The sequence below is a fragment of the Macaca mulatta genome, chromosome X (genome assembly GCF_049350105.2).
Source record: "Macaca mulatta isolate MMU2019108-1 chromosome X, T2T-MMU8v2.0, whole genome shotgun sequence".
NCBI lineage: Eukaryota > Metazoa > Chordata > Mammalia > Primates > Cercopithecidae > Macaca > Macaca mulatta.
Window position 1 is genome coordinate 11,759,454 of NC_133426.1, and position 19,345 is coordinate 11,778,798.

The following is a 19,345-nucleotide window of genomic DNA, read 5'->3' on the forward strand; positions in this document are numbered from 1 at the left end:
AAGCAGCTCGCTCTGCGTGCCAGACCCCATTCTAATCCTTCTCTTCCCTTAGATTCCGAGCCCGGTTAGAATTAGCCTCTGCATCACAGGCTCCTGGGACCTTCTGCTCTATGCTCCTGGAGGAGGGAGCAGCTGTGTTCATCCCCCTACCCGCAAATGCCTCCGGTTCTTATTTGGCCGACACTCCCGCGGTGCTGCTGTCCAAAGACACACCTTCCCAGCCAGCCCAGTGGTCACGTCTCGCCCCAGCGGTTCGGGAGAAGCAGTGGGAACTCTGCGCTCCCCCAATCGAGCCCGCTGCGCCGGGCATCTCCCTTCCCTTCCCCTTGACAAACGACCCAGCCTCTATCATCCCTGCTCCTTCCGATCGCTAGTTTTGTTTACGGAGCAAACCGAGGCTTTGGGCAACCTGCGGTTGCACGGTTCTCCTTCGGCTTGGGGAGGGAGGGTTAGCGTTCACAGTTCTCCAGTGTGCCATAGACTGTTAGACCAGATCCTTCAGATCTGGAGGCACACGCAGTGGGTGACAGGAGAGTGCCCCCTCCCCCTGGGCTGGTGGGGGTGGGGAGAGGAGCAGGGACTCGGCTTGGAGAAGGAGGCAGGGAGGCAGCTGCAGTGCTGCGAGGGGTGCGTGCGCGTGTGCCCAGCTCGCCTGCTGTCTCCCGTTTCCCGGCTCCGTCTGCGCTCCTTGGTGCGCGGGGCACTGGGGTCCGAGGGCCGGGAAGCCAGAGCAGCGCCTCTCGCCCGGGCCTCGCTTTCTCTAGACGCCCGGCAGTACCCGGGGCCAGAGCGCACGGGGCGGGGCGCGAGACCCGGGCCGCGCTCCCAGCCCCCGCCTCTTGCGCCCTGCCTGGCTCCCTCTCCATTGAGTTTTCCTGCCGCGGGTGCTCATCAATGGTCCTGCTCGGGGATGCACACGCAGCTCGCGGCCGGAGGGTGGTAGCAGCCGCCGCCTCCAGGTGCAGGTTCTCTCCGGCCCCCGCCGCCACCCGCTGTCGCCGCGACTGGAGCCCTGGGCGCACTGAGGTCTTGGCCATGGGGCTGCGGAGGCTGCTGTTGTTGCTGGCGTGAGAAGGGGCGACGGAGTTGTCGCGCTCGGGGGTCCCCAGCTGCCTGCATGGATGTCTTCAGCTTTGTGAAGATTGCAAAGCTTTCGAGGTAGGGGCTGCGCGGGTTCCGTTTGCACCTAGGGCCGCTGCTGCGGGCAACTTGGTGCCTTATTTTTCGGGAGGCTGGGTAGAGGCAAAAGCCGGAAAGCGCGACGGGGCTTAAGACTGAAACGAAGTGGCCGGGGGCTGACACATTCAACTTATTTCTCACTGGCTGCTGAGGCTTGTGTAGCCACGGGTGTAGACCACACACAGAGAGGTACATACATGCCCTCACCAACACACCGATATTCACAACCATTTGTTTTCCCTAAGGAAAAGCCCCACTGGTGCTTGGGGTCCCATGTATCATTCAGGGCTAAGAGAAGGTGGTTGTAATTGCTACTGCTAGGGAAACCCAGAAGTGCTTGGAGCTTAGGTGCCTGCCTTCCAAGCTGCAGAGACCAAAAGTGCCGCCTTCCCCCCACTCCTAAATTACACCTCCACACCTCCACAGAGTTAGCGCCTAGGTTGACCAGGTGCTCCCAATGGTAACCTAAATGATGAGGTCATGGAGATAGAAGAGAAAGACTTTCAGCCTTTTTCTTTGTGTGTGTGTGTGACTATATTCTTAAGCCTCGAAAGATTTAGAAATTTTCTTCTAAGTGGCCATGTTGTTAAAACAGTAGCTAAAACTAAATCATCGATTCGGATATTTTTGCGTAGTACTGATAAAGGAGGAACATTTCCACGCTTGGGCCGCCTAGGTGTTGCCTGGCCAGAGCACTCCTCGAGGTCTTCTGCCTGCTTATGCTTCCAAAGTGTTCATTTGAGCCACAGAGTAAGGTCTGTGCTTCTTGCTATGTGACATTAACTGGGAAGAGCCCGATAGGAGCAGTCTTAGAAAACCATGCCCAACCTTCTCTGCCCCTGGAGCTCTTTATAGCAGCTACCACCAGGACGTAGGAGGTAGACAGTTGGGTTTTTCCAGGATGTAGCTTAAAAACTTACTTGCAATATGGACAGAACAATCCCAGGTTTTCCTTCAGTCCTGAGTGTCAGAGTGAGATGTGTTGATTGCATCAGGCAGGGATGAGCAGCTTCCAATCGTCCGAGGTAGAAACGTATGTTGACTTTGCTTTGTTAAATTACATTTAGACCACTTCAGAAAGGTTATGTTTGGATGTTGCCATTCTCTCTGACATCTACAGTCTTTGTTCTGCCTGCCCATCTCCACCTTCCCTTTCTACTAATATGGGCCGGTCTTCATGCCACTAGCAGATTTCCCCAGGGAGAAAGGCCCAGTGCAACTTACTCTAAGTAGACTGGAGATACACCGTTGATAGGTCTTAGAGCAGCTCAGGAAGAGGTGTTGTCCTACAGATTGGAAGACTGATGTGTTAAGCAGTGGATGATTGTGGTGTGGCAAATTATTTGCTTTCAAGCTGATCTCATAGAGGGCCATTGCTTCACACCACTATTCTATTAACTTCCTGCATGCTTCTGCCTAGGGCTAGTTTCTAAACAGCTGTCAAATAATGAACCATGGTTGGGAAGCAGCTGTGGGCAAGTTTAGAGACTGAGTGGAACCCTCTGTGTGATGGACAGAGCTACTGCTAAAGGGAAAGGGAAGTTCAACCAATAGTATAGTTCAAAGTAACCAGGATACTTTTTTGTGGCCTCAGATGCTAAAAACAGTTTAACAAAACATCTAGAGCCTTGGTTTAGTCCTTAAACTTAGGAACTTCGGAGAGCACAGTGTCATGTGTCAGTGAAAAGATGTTTCATATTCTTTTTACTAAATTCTAGGATGCCTACATGATATTCACAAATCTGAGTTTTTGCAAAACTCAAGCAAGGTTGTGGGGAGAGTGGTATCTTATTTAAAAGAGTTTAAAATTTAGTAAATGAATGTGAGTTTCACTTTCTATCCTTAATGTGATCCAGTAGAGTGTTTATTCTAAAGACAGAAGGTGCAAATGTTCTGAGCTGATGTGCCGATTAAGAAATCTTCCATCCATATAATTCTTCTTTTTCCTTAGTGTGAGCTCAAGGATGGTCCCCAAGCTGAGATAGAAATACCTTTAGAGGGTCATCAGCACGTAAAAACACATGTTTGCAGTTGCTTGTTTCTGCCTTGGGAGGAAGAAAGTCTTGTATGCGTTTTAAACACTGTTACAGAAATCAAGTTCTTTTCTCAAAGGTGAAGTATAAAAGTGCTTATACTGCAGGATTTTCCTGATTTCAGAATGGATAATCTTCCTAAAGGATTTAGCTTTGATCAGCATGGTTACTTGAGTGCTTAAAATTCTCTTGGTTTAGAGGCAAACACATGTAGTTACCCTGGGTCCTGGCCTTGCCTTTGGTTCCTACAAACTCGAGTTTCTAAATGTTAATTCAGAAGGCATATCTTGGAAGTGATATTTGCTTAGTGTCCTATCTGTGAGTACAGACAGTGTAATTACAGAGAATTCCAAGAGAATATTAATCGACACTGGAATAAATAAATTGCATATTTTGACTTTTTAGAGTGTCTACATTTAACTATTTGTTTCCAGACTCTATGCCCTTTTAATCGTGGGAAAAATCAGAATTCACATTGCCCCTCAATAACCCATTACCATTAAAACAAATTGCTGCCAAGTGTTAGAATTCCTGGCAAGTAGTTGGGACCCTTTACATCATCAGTAAGAGTTATGACCCTTGATTGCATCCTTCGTGGGTGGCACAGTGTGTCATGGTTCTATCTGAAGATGGTTTTTTCCGTTCTTCTAATTTTCTGGTTCTTAAACTGCTTGATAGTTTACATGCAGTTTTACTTCACTGTTTCCTTGGTAACAGTTCTATATCATTTTCCATCCTTGTAGATGAGAGCATTACAGATGATTGCTTTATAAACCAGTAATAGTATAAAAACAGGCATATATTTTTATTGTTACTGCTCTTTGCATTGACTATTTTATTTGTAAAGCAGATGCACTCTTTCAAATGTTTATAGAAGAATGCAGCCCAGTAGAAAAACATATGATTATGCCCCTTTTGCCTGAGGGAGATGATTTGAGATCCAAAACTCATAGGGATGTTATTAAATTGAGTGATATGTTCATAGATAGAGTCCCTGATTTGACTTCTTTTCTTTAAGCAAAATGGTAGACTTGATGATAATGGTTGAGTCCCCACTGTTGATATGATGATTTCTTACAGTAGTAGGTAAATTTGGGGGATGCTTTATTTTGCATTTTCTTGTAGTTGCATGGGTTATTTTGTGGTATATAGCAGTGACTAATATCTGTCATAGTAAAGAATACTAATTTTCTTACAAGTATCTTATATTTGAGGAAACATATAAAATACATATGTATAGTTTCCTTAGATTTTTATGTCAAATCCATTTAGATACTACTAAACTTCTGTCTTTTACCTTTATCTTATTCAGAATTAAATATTTTCTAGGGAAAAGGGGAAGTTAAAGAAGTAGTGCAAAAGGTCAGGGTTTTCCCGTATCTGCTATTTTTACTGAGTAATTGTATTAATATTGCTGATAATAGTGAGCTCTGGAGGCTAGCAATGAAAAACCCCCAAAGACTCTGGATTTGAATTTTATTAAAAATGCTACTTGCTCATCTTCTGAGTCCTTTCTAAGTTCTGCTGATTTTTGTGGCTGTCAGGAGGTGAAACAATGAACAGTTTCGTAACAGAACTAGATTCCTGTTTTAGGAATATTTAACTCTAGTTTCCCAAGGGTTGCTAGTTTGAAGCTGTGAAAGTCTAGTCGCTCACAGTTCTGGGAAGAAGGCGTCTAGGTCAGGCTTTGTTCCATTCCAAGCATATCTCTCTCTCTCTCTCTCTCTCTCTCTCTCTCTCTCTCTCTCTCTCTCTCTCTCATTGTCTGGGGCAAGCAAGTTTTACCTTCTTGCTATCAGAACTTGGTACAGACTGACAGCTGCAGTGAAACTTACTTGTACTTTAAATGCATGACCTGGAAAGTCTCACTTTCTGCTTATGGTCCTTCCAGCTGTTCATTCTCTCCCTTTACATACACATACACTGTTCAACTTTAGTCTTTTTTATTTCATTTGAGGTTAACCATGGAAGTTTAGCTGTAAGAGAATGTACATTATTGGTGAACTAGAAATGTATCTTTAAGGAATGAACTTGAAACCACTGGTTTCACACTTGGCTCAGTAAGAAAACTCAAGACCGTTTAAAACCTTTGTTGAAGCATACCATCCTGAAATCTACCACCATTACCATCAAATGATCTTGAATCTTGAAAGCTAATCATAGCAGGAAAAGAACATCATGAATAGGCTAAAACAGAGGTTGGCACATTGTGGCCTATGAGCCAAATCTGGCTTGCTGACTGTTATGGCATAGCCTGTGAGCAAAATATAGTTTCTTTATTTTCAAATGGTTCAAAAATATCAAAAAAAGAATAATATGAAATTAAAATTTCAGTGTCCATAAATAAAGTTTTATTGGAACACGTGTCCATTCATGTAGGTATTATCTATGGCTGCATTTGCCTGACAACAGCAAAGTTGAATAGATGCCACAGAGACCTTATGGCCCACAAAGCCTAAAATGTTTACTCTCTGGCTCTTTACAGAAAAAGTTAACTGACCCCTGCCTGGGTTAAACAATGCCTTTTCCTGTTTTCTCTTCTTTATCGTTATCAGCACACATGTGGGCACACGCATGTCAAATTGAGTATATTATAATAAATACTTGAATTCACTAATGCACATTACCAATTAATATAGACCTTATCTTTATTGAAACTTCTGATCTCAAATTACTTCTTGAACTATTGGAAACTGACCGTTAGAAGTGGACATAATTGTTCTACTAATTTGTTGCACTTGGAAAAAGTATGCATGCTTATTCTTTGGTCACTAAGTTGACATGATATTTTTGGGGAGCTGGAGAGTTGCTTGTTAGGGTGATGTTTGCCTTCCATAAACATCCAGTTCAAAATGGATGGAAAAAGAATGGGTGATACTACTTGTATAGCCTCAACCAATGTGTGCTGATGAACTGATAATCAAGTCAACGGGAGAATGCCTAGTATTTCCTTACAGTACACTTGAGCCATCTGGTCCTAATGGCTAATGACCTTCACTAATCTGTTTCCAAATGGAAATAAAACTAGATAAGTGGATTTAGTTGTAGTCAGAGGAATGGAGGTAGGCTGTATCAATTTGGAGTTGAGTTTAATCTAACTTTCCTATAATTTGACTGAGAGCATTGTAATGAAAAACCATAGACTACCTCTAGTTCTTTACAGCAAAAGCATATATCAAAAGTATGCTGCCTTGCTTCTGAGTAATTTAGGTCATTATGTACTTAAGCTCTGAAAATTATCTTGAAGAAATCTAAGCCTTAGTTTTAGATAACAAAGTTAACATTCCCATTTTTTTTTTCCTGGCAAAGAGATGAGAAGGGTTTTCTGCCAGAACTGTTCTTTCAGAAGTATATTTTCAAGTATGGTTTACAGAATTTGGCATAAGATAAATAGTCTATACTAAATAATTAGTGAGCGAAGTCATATACAATTCATTCAACATTTGTTGCAAACAAATTGTCATATTTATTTAGCTGAACAATTACTGTGTCAGTACTTCTTTATTGAATATAAAGGAATACAATGCACATGTTAAAAGTAAATAGCCTGCTCTTGGACTTGGTCTCAGAGAATAAACTTTTATTTCTGTTTTTACATTTGAAATTATATATATATGTGTATATATATATGTGTGTGTGTGTGTATATATATATATATATGATTGATGGTTAAAAAGTCATCAACTTGTGTGTCTAAGGAGTCTCTGTTTTACTGCTTTAAGCTCAACAAGCAAAGTTATGATGATATTGAAATGGGTTTTTACAGATGTCAGTAAGTTTTTATTTTAGAAAGCCTCTTTTGAATGCTAGGAAAACACAATCATTTCTGTGAAAGAAATGTTTCCAAAGTTTGAAAATGAAAAGTAATTTCCCTGCAATTACAATTTACTATAGGGTTTTAATTTTTATTTTGGTAATTTTTTATAGGCTTCACAAGTTTTACGAGATTTGCTTAATTGAAAATAATGCATGATTACCTGACAAAAATTAGGTTCAAAGAAATCAGTAGGCAAAAGTTCATAAAATTAATGGTAAAATTTTCCCAGTGAATGTAGGAATTAGTGTATTTTTCTATTGAACTGGCACAGCTATTTATCTGGTCAGAGACTGGTGTGGGGGAGAACACATGCCATCTGGCTAATTCAACATTGGATCACATACTGACTGTGGTGATTTTACAATGATTCCTGTAACTGGAGTCCTGGATATTTGTCTCTTCTGAAATTCATGATCCAAGTTACCAGTCTTTTCCCTAGTACAGGAGTGGTTAGCAGTCTCAGCTATACAGTGGTGGAGTCTGGAATTAGTTTTGGTGTAAATCCCAGACATGCCCAACTGAACTGTGGCTCAGGGTAATGTCCTACTTCATGGCCTAGGGCCTGGGCTGGCAAACTATAACCTATCTGATGTGTTTACTTATTTTAGAAAGCTTTATGACCATTTTTATAAATAAAGTTTTATTTAAACAAAGCCATGCCCTTTTGTTTGTATACTATGGCTGCTCTTGAGAGAGTTGGATAGCTGTGACAGAAACCACATGGCTTGCAAAGCCTAAAATATTTATTCTCTGCCCTTTACATGGGTATTTTACTGTTCTTTGATCTCTCTGCCCAGTACTCAAATTTCCCTTTGGGGCAGTCTGGGTGTCAGCCTTCTTTGCTAGCCGGGGGAAGGATAGATATGGTTGGAAGTTTACCCTGAACACAGTCACACTTGCCAGCCCCACTCTGGGGTACTTAAACTGTCAGCACTTACAATACCATTTGTAGGTTAACTTAGAAGCTTTGTAACGTGCAAATTGGATCCTCCCTGTCCCCTCCGTCTATATACTTTTGAGGACAAAATCCATATTCTTTATCTTTACCCTTTTGGGTTTGGCCCAATTCACTTGGTTCCTTTGAGAACCATATTTCTTTGTACTTATTATTCCTCCTTTCCAGCCTTAATTTCCTACTCAACACCAAACACACATGTGTATACACACACACTCACACACACACAGACACACACACACGTCTACCCCTAACCATGTTGAATTTTTTAGAAGTCCTAAAAAGTGCCACACTCTGAGCCTTTGTATAAACTCTTCATTTTGTCTGGAACAATCTTTATGTTGCCTCTTTTACACCTGGAAAATTCCCGTCTGTCTTTTATGTTTCAGCTTTTAATCTAAGGTTGTTCCATGTCACCTTCTCCAACCTCCCAATCCTGGGTGAAATAGCTCGACTGACATCTTTTATTGGTGAAGATAATTTCACTGCTTTAACAGATTAACCCCTCAATTTTTGTGGCCGATCTCTTGTTTGCTTGATGCACAAAACAGGTATACCTGATGGTGTGGGGGAGCTCTGCTATGCTCAGTCATTCTGAGAACCTGTAAGATAGGACTCTCTCATCTTCAGTATGCTATCCAAGATTTCCTGCACATCAGTGTTCAGCTGACAGATGAGGGGAGAGAATGGTAGAAGATTGGGTGAGAGGTTTTTAAGGGCCACGCCCAGAATTGAAGTATACCACTCTACCCTAATTCCATTAGGCAGAACTCTGACCCTATGTCACTGTGAGGCAAGCTGGGAAGTTTAGTGCAACTGTGTACCCTATCTGTGCTGGACATCTTGTGCCCTGCTCTTTTCATAACATTTCTTCATTATGTGATAGATTGCAATTTTGTTCCCAATTCTTAAATCTTCCCTGAATCCAAGCCTTTTCCATGTGACATTATAGTTCTACCTCCTAGAGGTGGAGGTACTTCTTTGCCCCATTGCTGTTGGACTTGGCCAAGTGACTTGTTTTGACCAGTGGAATAGGGACAGAAGTCACAGGGTATCTGTTTTGGTACAAGTTTTTGGTAGGAGAATGCCTTTGAGGTATTGTACATTGCTAAAAAAAAGAATGTAAAAAAGCAAAAAGCTCTTAACATTGCTATATGAAGAACTGCCTAGTTTAACCTGTTGGTCCTAGAAGCTTGATTCACATGGACCGGCACCATCAGGCAAACCTGTGAGCATGAAAACAGATGCTTATTCTTGTATGACACTGTGTTATGCAGCATTGTTGTGGCAACAGCTGACTGGTATAGATTGTATTATAATTGAATCCGGTTTTGATCTGTGTCTCATTTATGAACTCTTCAAGGGCAAGTACCCTTGTATTAAACCTTCTTGGTCTGTAGTAGATACAGGGATACCTTGTTCCATTGCACTTTGGTTTGTTGGTGCTTTACAGATACTGCACTTTTTACAAATTGAAGGCTTGTGCCAACTCCACATCAAGCAAGTCTATCAGTACCGTTTTTTCAACAGCATGTGCTCATATTTTCATTATTATTATTATATCTGTTATGGTGATGTGTGATCGGTAATCTTTGATGTTACTATTGGAATTGTTTTAGGGTGTCATGAACCACACATATAAGATGGCAAACTTAATTGATAAATGTTGTGTGTGTTCTGACTGCTGTACCACTAGCCATTCCCCTATGTCTCTCCCTTTCCTCAGGCTCCCCTATTCTTTGAGACATAACAATATTGAAATCAGGCCAATTAATAACCTTACAGTAGCCTGCAAGTATTCAAGTGAAAGGAAGAGTTGCACATCTCTCACTTCAAATCGAAAGCCAGAAATAATTAAGTTTGGTATGGAAGGCATGTTGAAAGCTGAGATAGGCCAAAAACTAGCCCTCTTGTGCCAAACAGTTCACCAAGCTGTGAATACAAAGGAAAAGCTCTTGAAGGAAATTAAAAGTGCTACTCCAGGAAACACACAATTGATAAGACAGTGAAATAGCCTTATTACTGATATGGAGAAAGTTTGAGTGGTCTGGATAGAAGATCAAACCAGCCACAACATTCTGTTAAGCCAAAGCCTAATCCAGAGCAAGACTCTAACTCTTAAATTCTGTGAAGGCTGAGAAAAGTGAGGAAGCTGCAGATAAAACATTTGAAGCTAGCAGGGATTGGTTTGTGAGGCTTAAGGAAAGAAGCTGTCTCCATGACATGAAAGTACAAGGTAAAGCAGCAAGTGCTAACGGAGAAGCTGCAGCAAATTATCCAAAAGACCTAGCTAAGATCACTGATAAAGATGACTACACTAAACCACAGATTTTCAGTGTAGACTAACCTTTAATTGGAAGAAGATGCCATCTAGGACTTTCATAGCTAGAGAAGAAAAGTCAATGTCTGGCTTCAAAGCTTGAAAGGACAGGCTGACTCTCTTTTTTGGGGCGAATGCAGCTGGTGACTTTAAGTTAAAGCTAATGCTCATTTGCCATTCCAAAACTTCTAGCACCCTTAAGAATTATGCTAAATCTACTCTGCTTGTGCTCTAGAAATGGAACAACAAAGCCTGGATGTCAGTGCATCTGTTTACAGCATGGTTTACTGAATATTTTAAGCCCACTCTTGAGACTTATGTTCAGGAAAAATAGATTCCTTTCAAAATATTACTGCCCATTGACAATGTACCTGGCCACCCAAGTGCTCTGAGGGAGATGTACAAGGAGACTAATATTGTTTTCATGCCTATTAACACAACATCTGTTCTGCAGCCCAATCATCAATGAGTAATTTTGACTTCCAAGTCTCATTATTTAAGGAATTTGGCTGGTCTGAAGGTAGTGAGTTATCTCAGTTGATTGTTCACAGTCAGTTATAGGTTGAACTTCTTGTTCTACTCTTTTCCACATTCTCACTACTACACTTGACTAGTTTTAAAAAAAGAAATATATTTTGTACATTTATAGCTGCTATAGAGAGTGATTCTTCTGATGAATTTGGGCAAAGTAAATGGCAAACCTTCTGGAAAGGATTCGCCATTCTAGATGCCATTAAGAACATTCATGATTTATGGGAGGATGTCAAAATATCATTAACAGGAGTTTAGAAGAAGTTGATTCCAACCCTCATAGATGACTTTGACGGGTTCAAGACTTCAGTGCAGGAAGTAACTGCAGATGTGGTGAAAATAGCAAGAGAGCTAGACTTAGTGGAGCCTTAAGATGGGACTGAACTGCTGCAATCTCATCATCAAACTTGAATGGATTAAGGGTTGCTTCTTATGGATGAGCAAATAAAGTGGTTTATTGAGATAGATTCTACTCCTGGTGAAGGTGCTGTGAGCATTGTTGAAATAAAAACAACTTAGAATATGACATAAACTTAGTTGATAAAGAAGCAGCAGGGTGTGAGAGGATTGACTCCAATTTTGAAAGAAGTTCTGTGAGTAACATGCTATCAAACAGCATCACATGCTACAGAGAAATCTTTCACGAAAGAAAAAGTCAGTCGATGCAGCAAACTTCATTGTTGTCTTGTTTTAAAACATTGCCACAGCCACCCCAGCCTTCAGCAACCACCACCTTGATGACTCAGCACCCACCAACATGGAGGCAAGACCCTCCATCAGCAGAAATATGACGATCCACTAAAGGCTTAGATGATCATTAGCATATTTTTAACAATAAAGTATTTATAAACTAAGGTATGCACATTGTTCTTTTAGACATAATGCTATTTCACACTTAATAAACTACAATATAGTATAAATATAACTTTTATATGCACTGGGAAACCAAAAAATTTATGTGACCCATTTTATTGCAATATTAGCTTTATTGCAGTAGTCTGGAACCACACCTGCAATATCTCTGAGGTATGTCTGTACTGAGTAAGTATTTGGTGAATTGTGAATAAATCAGAGTGAAACCATACTGTATTCCACATGATGTCAAATACTGATTATCACAGGTATGCCTGCTTCCGTATGTCATTTATCAGATTGCACTGCTCCTTCTGATTTTTAGGACCTGCTATTACTACTTATTTATTGTAGCCATTTTATCCTTGGCAGTGAACTGTTCCCTACCTCTACAGCTTGGGACCCAGCCCTATATCTGGGCCCATATCCTCTCATTCTCATATTTCTTTTCTTTCCTTTCCTTCTAGTCCTAAAAGTCCTAGTCTTCTCTAATTATATACATTTTGTCTTTAGTGCCAGGAGAGAATTATAGATAATATTGTAAAATAGATATAAAGTCTAAAGAAAATAGAAGGCTAAGTGATATCATTGCTGATAGAATTTCAAGTATTTATATATCTTTTCTTTATATGTTCAATAGCTTTAAAACTTTTTACAATAAAAGCATCCTACTTTTACAATCAGAAAAAAAATCTTTAAGTATTGTAAAATACTTAAAGATTTGATCATGGGAGGGCTTTTTTTTTTTTGTACTTAAATGTGATATTAAAGAACCTATGATCAGGTATTTTGCATACATTATATAGGGAAAGTGAAGTTTTAAAAAACCCCAAAGTGAAATATTATACTAAGTGAAAGGCATTGTCTTGCTAAAATATATATATTTGACCTAGAGTTAGTTTTTATATCACTCTTTTGAAATATCACACTGAATGAACACATTTTAAGAAAAGGGTCTATGACAACTTTGCTTAAAAATTAAAATATAGCACTACCTGTGAAAAAGCAGAAGGAAATGCTCTATGCGGTGATATAGAAAGATCTCTGAATACATTTATTGTTAAGTGAAAATGTAAGGTAAAAAAAAACGCTTTAAAAAGATGAGGGAGATGGAACATATATTTTTTCTTGTGTTTGCGTAAAAATGGCTGGAAGGATACACAAAAAAATAATAACATTACTTAACTCTGTAAAGTGGTAGTTCAGAGGGTTATACATGAGGGGGTGGGGTACACAAGGACATGAGTGGTTCTCCATGTACCATCCACACTTTATATTTTTATTTTATTTTTATTTGAAATGCTAGGTATGTATTACTAAGTAAAAAATAAACTTGAATTTCAAAAATGCTAAAAGAATACCCATATAAATTCAAGGATCCAAACAACAATACCCACAAATTCTTCAAATATTTTTCTGATTGTAAAGGTGGACACTTTTATTGTAAAAAGTTTCGAATATATAGAATGTATTTAAAAAGATATATAAATGTTTAAAATTCTATCGGTAATGATATAGTCAGTTAGCCTTCTATTTTCTTTAAATTTTGTAACCATTTTACAGTTAACACAAATGCACTATTCTATCCTTAAGTTTTTATAAAATATTTTGTTCCCATATCATTAAACCTTCTTTATAAATATAAAATTAACAGCTACATGTACCACAGTTTACTTAATGGTTTCCTATTTATTAACACTTAGATTGTTTCCAGTGTTTTGCTTTAGATAACAATGTGATGAATATGTTTACAGCTAAGTCTTTGAATTTCATGGGCAGAGTTTTTTCTTATGACATTAAAAATAGTATACTGAGTATTTCAAAACCCATAAAAGACAGGAGGTAATCTGAGGTGCCATTAAAATGATATTCAAATTTTATGCTAAAGTTGTGGGCATTCTACTTCCTCAAAGGTATTGAAGTTGACAAGCAGCATTTGTCACAGGAGTTAACCTAGTGACAAGACTTGAAGTACTTAGTGATGGGGAAAGCTTGAGTAATGGTATTTGGAACTTCAGGTGGATTTGAGCAAGTTGGGCCTTTGTCTCCTTATTTGTAAAATAGGAAAATTATGCCATATTCCCTCTAAGGTTAATTATATTTCAACAATTCCATTGTTTTACCATATAATGGGCAAATTCAAAAAAATTCATCTATGAGAACCTAGATTAAAATAGCTTGCAACACTATGCAGCTGTAAGAATAAAGAACAAGGAAACACTTTATGCAGTGATATATAATGATCTCCAGGACATATTTGTTAAGTGAAAATAGTAAGACTCACAAAAGTAAATGTGCTTATATTTACATAAAAATACCAAAAGGATATATAAGAAACTAATAAAAATGGTATCAGAATGGGGGATAAGGGAGAAGAAAATCTATTTAGACAACAGAAAGAAGATTGGGTAAATATGATTTCCCAAAATGTGATAAAATGTTGAAAAATCAACCCCAGAGAAAATATAAATTGCTAACTCAGACAGTTCTAACCTGAATTTCTTAGTTTTCTCTATTGTGAATGAATGAAACATAAGAGATAGTTTAATATATTAAGGATATATATTGTACAAGTACAATAGAAATTTCAGATCTATAAAATTTTAATAACTTTTACTAGCAAATTAAGATAAAGCTGGAAGATCATATCATTATAAAAATGATCTGTTACTTTTTGCATAGAATTTAGTATTCTGAAGCAATTTTTTTTTCATTTTTAATATCAAGATAAGGTTTTCTCTGATGGAGATATAAACAGAAAAATATTTTTATGTTCCCCACCTTTCAACCAGGAAAGCTTATAAGTTTTTTCAACTTAAATTTTATTAATTGTTGACAGCAGTCTTCAAAATCTTATCCTCTGATGATCTTCTGTTCACTAAAGGGGACAACTTGATGTTTTCTAGAGAACCACATTCCGGGGATAATTTGATTATGATGCCATTAGTTCATAATTTGGCTTTCCGGTTGAGATCACGTTAACAGGCTGAAGAATAGAGTGTTATTTAAGTAAGTTGATGAAACACACATAGGAGGCAATAAAGCATCTAATCCTTCTCTACTGGTTAGTGCTTTACTTTTTCTCCCTTTCATGCCGATGTGGTCATGTAAACTCCATAAATTTCATGTATCTAGAATATAGTGATGTGTTAAAAAGGCTAGCTATTATAGGTATATGTGCTAACATTTTTTAAAGATCATCTGAATGCAAGAACATATATGTATAACACTATACTGTACATAATTCATAGTTTTATTGCTGGCCTACAAGTCATTTTAGATTTTTTGCTGTGTCCTAGAGTTGGCAAACCATAGCCTGTGGGCCTAATTCATTCAGTTTCCTGTGTTTGTGTTAAGCTAAGAATGGTTTTTACATTTTTAAATGGTTCCCAAAAATCAAGAGGAGAATAATATTTCATGACACGTGAAAATTATATGAAATTAAAATGTCACTGTCCATAAATAAAGTTTTCTTTGGAACATAACCATCCCCATTCATTTATGTATTGTCTACAGTTAAAACAGTAGAACTGAGTGGTTGCTACAGAGACCATATGGCCTACAAAGTCTGAAATATCTGCCCTTTACAGAAAATTTTCTGGCCCTGGTCCTATGTCATCAAATATCATCACGTGATTCTTGTTGGAAACAGAGGGAATTACAAATGAATATGTAGATACAGATTTAGATATATACATATTTTTACCTTTAGATAATACAACTTTGCACTTACAGATGTTTCTCTGTATAAATGTTCCCACTGTAAAGAGTTCTTTCTCTTCTCAAATAGTCATTAAACAATTTGAATAGGAATTGTGTTTTAAATATTTATATTCTCCTGCCATGCTCACTTTCTTTCCCACAAAGGAGATGTAATAGCCCACACTTGCTATGCAGGAAATGATTAAAAGCAAACAGATAATAAATTGGGTTCCCCTTTGTCCACTGGTTGCTCTGCTGAGACAAGTAGATCCTTTGAAGGGAGGTGTGGAAACCACACTGGAAAAGTTGGCTTGCTTCAGAGGAGAGATGAAATAGAAGGGGATGTGGCCTCCCAGCCCTGCCCTTCCAGGTTATCCAGCTGCACCTGCTTCCATGGGAGTGGATGTCAACACTCTACTACAACATGGGTCATTTATTTAGAGACACCTATACTTAGTAAGACATGTATACCCTAAATAGCTACTATGTTTTAAGTGAAAAATGTCATCCTCAGTATACTTTCTTGTTTTGAGTTTATCAGGACATTTTAGCTGCCAGTAAATCAATGCTTGATTAAAGGGGCTTAAACAAAATATTCCTAGATGCATGTGATTCCTGGATTGGGGTTCATGGACTCAGTGAAGTCAACAATGATCCAGGTGTTTTCCCTCTTCCTGCTCCATCGGCCTCAGGCTTTGTCACCTCGTGGGTGTAATGTGGTTGCCACAGCTCCAGGCTGTGGTTCAGAGGCATGAAGCAGGAGTGGCCAGAGCACTGTGAGCATTCTCTTTGTGAGGCTATTTCTTTTAATCATGGAGGGACATCTTTTCTAGAAGCTAGAATTTTCCCTTAGAGAGTCTCATTGTCCAAAATGGGTCACATGGTCACACCTAGCAAAGGGCAATGAGATGGTCTTCTGTGGCTTACCTTCACAGAGGCCCAAACATTCAGAATCAGGGTTCTAGCAGCATGGGGGAAGAAAGGAAGAGGAGTTGAGAAAGCAATCAACATGCTGTTCTTCTTTAATAATTTCATTTTTATTCAGAGATACACTTGGAAAACAATAACAAGGCTATTGATTGCAGAAGAAAAACATCCATCTGAACATCATCCCCATATTCTGGTAGAAATATATTATCCTTATTGCCTTATGACCAAATTGAAAGTATATTCATTAAGATGCTGTCAGCAGCAAGTAATAGAAAACACAACAAAAATAGATTAAAGAGGAGGACAATTTTTTTTATCTCACATAATCCAGAGGGCCATTTTAGGGTTGGTAAACTTGATTCAAAGTGTCTGGGTTTTTTTTTTTTTTATCTCACATAAGAAATCCAGAGGGCCACTTTAGGGTTGGTAAACTTGATTCAAGGTGTCTGGGTTTTGACATCGTTTTTGATGTGCCATGTCAGCGTGTTGGCTGAACCTCATGGATGCAGCTGGAAACCATCATTCTTAGCAAACTATTGCAAGAACAGAAAACCAAACACTGCATGTTCTCACTCATAGGTGGGAATTGAACAATGAGATCACTTGGACACAGGAAGGGGAACATCACACACAGGGTCCTATTGTGGGGAGGGGGAAGGAGGGAGGGATAGCATTAGGAGATATACCTAATGTAAATGACGAATTGATAGGTGCAGCACACCAACAGGGCATATGTATACATATGTAATAAACCTGCACGTTGTGCACATGTACCCTAGAACTTAAAGTATAATTTAAAAAAAAAAAAAAAAAAAAAAAAAAAAAAAAAAAAGAATGGCTGCAATAGCTCCGGTAGCATATCCTCACAAAAAAAAAAAAAAAAAAAAAAAAGACCACAGGTGAGGAGAGGGAAGCAGGGCATGTTTTGTCCATGCCTCTTTTTTTGAGAGAGTGGAGAATTTTCTCAGAAACTTCATAGCAGAGTTCCCCAACCTTTCATTGTCTAGAATTGCACCATGCCCCCCGTGTGTTTCCTAAACCTACCCAGTGAGAGGAATTGACATGGCTAGTTTAGACTTGCAGACATCAGCAAACTGTGTTCTGCAAGCAAATGCAGTCCACCACCTGTTTTTTAAATAAAGTTTTATTAGAACACAGCCATTCCTATTCACCTACATATAAATTTTTGGCTGCTTTTGCAATAAAATTACTGAGTTGAGTAGTTGCAAGTGAGACAATATGGCACATAAAGCTTAAAGTATTTACTGTCTGGCCCTTTACAGAAAAAGTTTGCCAACCTCTGTTTAAGAGTCCCAGTGATTCTCAACTGGAGGACAGATGTTGTGAAATGCCCCTGGGGTGTTTTAATTGTTTATAATGATGAGGTGGAGGTCCTATTGGCATATAATGGGAAGGGACCAGAGATTCTAAACATCCTAACATGAGTAAAACAGTTTTACATTATGAAAAGTTGTCCTTCTCAAAATAGCAGTGGTCCTTCATTGACAAACACTGGATGATATCAATTAGGGTCTATTTCTAGTGTGAGAGAGGGCCGCAGCTCTCCCTACCTCTGTTCCACTGCCAGCCCAGCAAATGGCCATCTGATACCTCTGCAAAATTGAGACTCTGGGAGGAAAGAAGGAGGGGAAATGACTGCTGGTTAGGCAACGAAGAGCTCTGGCTCTAGAGAGCAGAGAGGATTTGCTGAATTGATATCTAAAAAGGGGTGGTTACATGGATACCTAATAATTATGAACTCACTCATCGGCTGGCGACAGTGGTTGCCCTAATGGGGAATAGCTCAAAATGCTGGAGTTATACACAAGTGGGAAATGTACTTCTCTGTGTTCCATATACTGCAGAATTTGAGTTCACAAATAACTGAAAAGGTCTTTTCATGCTTTTCTGTAATGAACAAATTATCTTCAACAAGCATGTACTAATCATATGATTGAAAGTAACTTTATAAAGATAATACACAATTAGGTAATTGAAAATAATTTTCTTAGTGTTTATGAGGAAACCAATTAAATTCTTAGACAACTTTGTTGTTTGGGTATCATGTTGAAAATAAATTTACAATCGTGCATTTCTTCTTCCTAAGCATTTTCTCACTGATTGAATAAGGCATAATAGTTCATAATAAAAATGTCTCAGCTACAGTTTTTACCATATCTACAGCCATAACCACAATAAATGAAGGCATGAGAAGAGGTATGAAATATATACTGAATATTCCCACAAATGGGCAGGTATAGATGCTCACATGTTAAATGAATCAGATGTTTGATGATTGTAGTACTCTGATTTATTTGACCAAAACCCACAGTAAGAAATTTGTCTTCCATTGTTACCTAGTCCACATATATACCATGTGTGTATGTGCATGCATACACATGCACAATTAAAACAGAAGTTCTGCAAAATAATATTGAGTTTGATAAAACCTGATTGTTTCATTTTATCCTTTTTTATATTCTGCTTATTATAGCCTATTAAAGTGGCTTCATGACCCACTTCCCCCAGTAATTTGCTGCCCATGTTTGAAAAACACAAGGATTGTGGATGTGTGATTTGTTCCCCTTCTGGGAACTCTTCCCTCTTCTTTCTGGAACATCACTTTTTTCCTTTTGGGGTCTTCTCGTTCTCTAGGTCAACCATACCTCATATACCCCCATGGCTACTGATCATCAGACTTCAGGACCCAGGCTGAGCCAGTGAGAGCTTGACCCCAGAGTTTTATGAACTTGAGTTGACAAAGAAAGGCTTTGTTCCTCTATGGTGACAAGCCTTTAGGAATGTAAGTCCAGAGCTCCCTGTAACCATAGGTGTCAGTTCCAGGGACCTCTGCCCGAGAGCTAGCATCTACTGAGAGGCTGGGTGAAAGGACATTTGCGGCTTTGGATCCAGCCCTGTCAGAAGCCAGTATACCTTGGTGGGTTTACTTGTACAAGTTGTTTTATTTTTTCTTAATTTATTCTAAGATGGTCTCTGTCCTGAAAGGGCTCTAAGTCATATACGTT

At 38.9% G+C, this 19,345-nt stretch overlaps 1 protein-coding gene across 1 annotated transcript in view; it reads left to right on the top strand.

The window, feature by feature from the left end:
• Positions 1-614: 614 nt before the first annotated feature.
• The window catches only part of FRMPD4 (FERM and PDZ domain containing 4), a 589,912-nt gene continuing 571,181 nt past the window's right edge, over positions 615-19,345 (top strand). The window contains exon 1 of the mRNA XM_015126938.3: positions 615-1,158. Coding sequence (XP_014982424.3) covers positions 1,118-1,158 — 41 coding nt within the window. The 5' untranslated portion in view covers positions 615-1,117. The remainder of the gene's footprint in view (positions 1,159-19,345) is intronic.